This window comes from Misgurnus anguillicaudatus, chromosome 19 (genome assembly GCF_027580225.2).
Source record: "Misgurnus anguillicaudatus chromosome 19, ASM2758022v2, whole genome shotgun sequence".
NCBI classification, from domain to species: domain Eukaryota; kingdom Metazoa; phylum Chordata; class Actinopteri; order Cypriniformes; family Cobitidae; genus Misgurnus; species Misgurnus anguillicaudatus.
Window position 1 is genome coordinate 40,825,085 of NC_073355.2, and position 5,429 is coordinate 40,830,513.

General features: G+C 36.1%; 1 protein-coding gene across 1 annotated transcript; it reads right to left on the bottom strand.

The window, feature by feature from the left end:
- Positions 1-224: 224 nt before the first annotated feature.
- LOC129425868 (GTPase IMAP family member 4-like) lies at positions 225-1,336 on the bottom strand. The gene has a single exon (XM_073857659.1). It carries the CDS (start codon positions 1,324-1,326, stop codon positions 226-228), a length of 1,101 nt encoding a protein of 366 aa, XP_073713760.1. The 5' UTR covers positions 1,327-1,336; the 3' UTR covers position 225.
- Between the last annotated feature and the right edge of the window lie 4,093 nt (positions 1,337-5,429).

A 5,429-nucleotide genomic window follows, 5' to 3' on the forward strand; every position in this document is an offset into this window, starting at 1 on the left:
AATTACAATTTAATCAGAATTTTAAGGAGGAGTGAATTTTAATAAATTAAGGGTAAGAGTGGAAAAATATATCATGTAATAAGCTGAAAGAAGTGAAGATATAGAATGCAGATGGTTTAGGTTTAGTGGGCCCATGACTCATTGACTTTGTTGTGCCCTCCCTGAACATCATGCATGCAATGAGGAGTGATTTCCTGACAAAAGCTAAGCATCATGCAAATCCCTTTAAAATGTGTGCCTTCTAAACAGGTTAGAAATTAGATCTGAACTGCTAGGAGCCGTAGGTTTTGTGTTGAGTTTATTTTTATTCTCTTGATTCAGTCTTTCACTAAGCATAGTTTTTATTTCTTGTAGACACCTTTCCACACGCTCTAGATGCAGTGTCATATTTTCAAGTTTAAGTTTCATATCTTCATTGGTTTTCTGTAATTCAATAATCATCTCAGTGCCCCTTCTATCAACAGATGTTCGCTCCATTCTATAATAATCTTGTCTATGTGCTCCCTTACTATCATTGCTGGATATTTTATTCATGGGCATCACCGTTTCAGTGTCTCTCTCTTCTTTATCAGTCTGTTTCCCCACTTCTCTTATTTGGCTTTGTTTTTCTCTTTTCTCATTCATTTCACTGTATTTTCCTGTCTTTGTTTCTGTATTTTTATATTTAGTAGTATATTTGCTTGTTGTCAAATTCTCTTCTTTTCTCCGCCATGCCTCTTGTTCTCTTCGTTGATCTTTATTTTGATACATAGTCTTTGTGTAACAATTTCTAGCCATCATACGATTGATCTTCTGTAAAATAGAAGAAACTTGATTGTGAATGTTTTTGTTTTTGTCTCTGTTGTTGAACACATGGTATCCAGAACACATCTCAAGTATATTCTTTAGATCTTCTTGTGTATTTTTAAGGTAGTCTTCAATGGACTTCCCCGCCAGATCATCTCCTCTGGTGAAGAGCAGTAGCATGTGTTTGTAAGCTTCAGGACCAAACTCAATCATAATATCTATGATTGTTTTTATCTCTTCATAAGTAAATCTTCCGATGGGCAACACCAGGAGAAACACGTGAGGTCCAGGACTGCACATGTCAATGCATTTCATGATCTCCTGCTTGATTTCAGTCTCAGATGAAGAATCAGGCCATCCAGGTGTATCAACCACTGTGATGCTTTGGTTGTCCACAGTGGATGTTTGAGCTGAACAGGTCTGGGTTACTCGATCTGTGTGGGCTGCAGTATGAAACAGCTTTTGACCCAGAAGAGTGTTTCCTGACGCACTCTTTCCTGCTCCTTGCTTACCCAACAGAACAATTCTCACTTCATCCATTGTAGCTCTCAGCTGAAAAAGGTAAAAGTAAAAAAAAACTTGAAAATGTAGACAAAGTGAGAAAGTCTGCAAATTTTATCAAACAAAGTTTTGACTCAGTTTTATTGAAACATATAGTTTGATAGCTTTAAAAACTTAATTCTACAGTTACATACCATTTTCTAATTTCTCTTTTTAAGAGAGCAAATATTCCAGAAAATAAAAAATACAGTGAACATATACATTTTTTGTCTATAAATGAGTAATTATCAGAGTACCTGTTTAGTTTCAGTGCAGTCTGTCTTTCTTGTTCTGCTAAAATGACAAACAGCTTTATTCTCTGGTGCAGAGCTCTGAAAAGATGCTCCTCCTCTTTTTGTGTGATGTCACATACGCTGTAAATCAAGAGCACCATCTGCTGGAGCTCATCCTAAACACGCTTATGATTCTGTATTTCACTTTACTGAAGCATGACTATTAAAATATCCTAGAATTCAAGCTTTTCGCCAGCCCATACAAACTTATAAAGAAATCTCAAAAAGAATGAGCATGAACAGACCTATTACAGATCAGTGGGTGTGACTTACGAAAATATACGAACACAGACAAAAAAACTTAATCGTTATGATATGGAAGAGGGTGATTTCGCAAGCTTGATGCTCTAATCAGCTGTTCGTGGCACCTTTATGAGCCACAATACAGCAAAGAGCTGAGGCAGATGGAGGAACAGAAGTCAGAGGATTAGGCCAGAGCCTGGGCTTCAGCTGCGCAGAGGAGCATGGACTGGCTTGAGCTTGGACGGACTAGTAGTGCCTGTACTCTCTGTACAACATTTCTGCATCAGATCAAGATATGTACGTTTGTTTGGTGAATGGTCCCGGGCAAGAAATGTACTTTGGGTGTGTTTATTTCACAGATGTGTTTAGGCTTATGAGCACAAGTGCTGCAGCGCGTCTGTGGAGTATACATATTGTGCGGTGGACACGTTTGTATGCAGGATGCAGCATTTTCTTCTTTGGGAATATACATGTTTGGCCAAGCACTCTCAAAAATATATCAGAAACTGAATGAAGCTTGCTCCTACCCAAGCTTCGTACCGTATATGGACAGCGGGTCAGCGGCGTCCTGGATACATATTTTAGAATACTAAACTGAAAGCGACAGCCAAAACCTGCAGGGATAAACGGACGTCTGACTATAAAGTTCAATTTTTTAAATTTTATTTATATAGCGCTTTTCAAAAAAGTCAATTGTTTCAAAGCAGCTGTACATTAATAGAAGCAGTGAAAAGCACAGAAAAACGACAGATAGCACAACAAAATACACGATAGCATAAGCAGTTAAATTTGCTGCGGCTATGACTCAACATTATAAGCGAACGTATTACTAAAGTAACGCCTAGAAGAGGAAGCTAAGTCACCCCCTAGGAGAAAAAACCCGGGCTTTTTAGCCGAGGAAGTAAAAAAAAGTCCTAGGAGGGAAAACCCTTGGGAGATATTATATATATATATATATATATATATATATATATATATATATATATATATATATATATATATATATATATATATATATATATATATATATATAAACGGATAAGGAGATTAAGCAGAGATTTAGAGGAGATTAAGCGGGTTCTGCCGGTGATCGTTGGTCAGGCATCAGCTGGGCATCACGTTGAAGGACGGCCAGTAGATCAGCGGTGTGCCGACTTTCACATCTACCGGAACTGGGTCTGTTTGTTTCATTGTCCTCGGGGTCGAGAACGAGACAGGGTGAGTGTTTCTTTATTTTGTTTAAACCAAATCACTGATACCAGAGTTAAACCAAAATAACTGTAAATTCTGTAAGTGTAAAAGTAATAATCTGATTCGTACACAGTGACATTTTATCTTTTGGAGTCAGATAACACTACCTAAATTATGTCATCAGTTAAACGCCGGAAAAGACTAATCATGCAAGAATCCTTTATCATGCCGATTAGTTTTCTGACATTTGTTTTTTCCTCCTACAACTCTTAGTAAAGACAAAGCATGGGTAATTTGCCTCAGGGTCACGGTGGCAGTGACAACAATGAAGCAAAGGACTTTTTTCCTTATACTTTTTAAATTAAAACATTGAAATATACAATATGTTTATTTCACATAAACACAGCCAAAGTCAGTGTTAAAGCTACACAGGTTTGAATAGTCTGTCATAAACAATTAAAATCTGTCAGAAACAATAATAACCACAGTCAAGCTTCAATTTCCTTATATCCAAGTGGCTCCTCTAGTTTAAATAATTAGTAGCTTGACACACATTTTGAATATGCAATTAAGAAATGTTGGTGGTAACCTAATGATACATTTAATCATGAAATTAAACTGCCAATAGGTGGCGACATATGGCCATCTCAATTATTGAGTCATTCATTCAAACAACTGTGCTTACCATTATTTATTAAAATATCTTTATCATTTGTCACAATACTCCAATAGTATTTGTTTTTCCTACTATTGAAGTGAATGGTACCGTCAGTTGTGTGCTTACCATTTATCAAAATAATTTTTTTGTGTTCATCAGAATAAAAAACTCATATAGGTTTAGAACAACATTAGGGTCAGAAAATGATGAATGATGAAATGACAGAATTTTTATTTTTGGACGAACTATCCCTTTAGCCTACACTTAAAAAATGTGTGTAGAAATTACAGTATAACTGCACTTTAAACAATAATATGTCATATCTACTTAATAAAATTGTGGCAACAGATTACAAGCATTATCGTTTAATTACATTCAACAAAATTGAGTTAGAATTACTTAACAAACTCCTTAATAGTAACCCATTCAAAAAGATAAACTAATACATTTTTATTTAAACAAAAATATTGGGTATTCAGGACAAAGAACTAGCTCTATACAATAAATAATACTTAATTATACTATTTTGCAATTATACTATTTTAGCTATTAATACTATTATTAATATTGAGTATTGTTAATTTTATCTGATTTCAGAATCACAGACAAAGATGAATCAATTCTTATTTTATTGCAGTCAAAAGAGCAGAAAAGCATCACATTTTTAATGGTGTAACAGTGTAAACTTCAAAAAGTACTTTACAGTCTTTAAAGAAATCTGTCCACATTTCCCGACTACGGAAGGTTCCATGTTTGTGTACTGCTACATTAGCTACGTTTACATGGACACATTTTGCCTCCATCGGATTAAAATCCTTCCGATTAATAAATCCTATCATAGCGTTTACATGAACACTTAATAATGTGATCGGATTGATGTGCGTGTTTATATGACACAAGATTTACATCAGATTTGATCATTTGACATGCGCACATTGCACAAATATAGTTTCACGCTGTTTCAAGATTTGCTTTGTAAGCAGCAGCAGCAAAAACACACATTCACGTGTGCTCAAAAAGCGTATTTTACTTCACGCAGTGCTGCAGGGACCGTTCGCGAGAGCGAGTCCAAACACACACGTTTGTGGATCAGAGAAATCATAGACTGACCGGACAACGCTGTCTTGTATCACTTTATGGGGAATTGGACGGATAATAGGAACAAGATTAACAAGACAATCACTTCTTGTGACTCCCTTCAACAAAACAAACTTGAGTTATTTGTGTCACATGTCATTACGGCAATTCTACGTCATTGCACGTGTGGATATGCTCCACACTCCCGTCCTGTAGGTGGCGGAAATGCACCTTTCAGTGGGTTTGCCAACCGCCATTAAAAAAAGGAAAGATGGCACATGCGCAGAGCATCTCAGTTTCAGTTATCCATCCGATCAAGTGTATACATGTCATTTTAAGCGGATTACAAACGGTATAAACCACCCCTAACAAGCGGATTAGATTTTTAATCAGATTGGCACTTTTTAGTCCGATTGAGGTGTTTACATGGAGCATTTTTATTCAGATTGATCATTTAAACGGATTACAAATGTCCATGTAAACGCAGCTAATGATTCACACCCAAAACATCAGACAGCAGTTTAGACTTGAGGTACTGTAATCTGTTTATAAACTTGGAAGAATCCAGCTCCAAGAAACGTTTCTAAAACAACTTAAAAGATATACTTTAGATGCCTGGGATACTGGAGATTAGGATATAC

Coding starts and splice junctions, on each gene's coding strand:
- LOC129425868 (XM_073857659.1), bottom strand. CDS start 1,326: ATGGATGAAGTGAGAATTGTTCTGTTGGGTAAGCAAGGAGCAGGAAAG.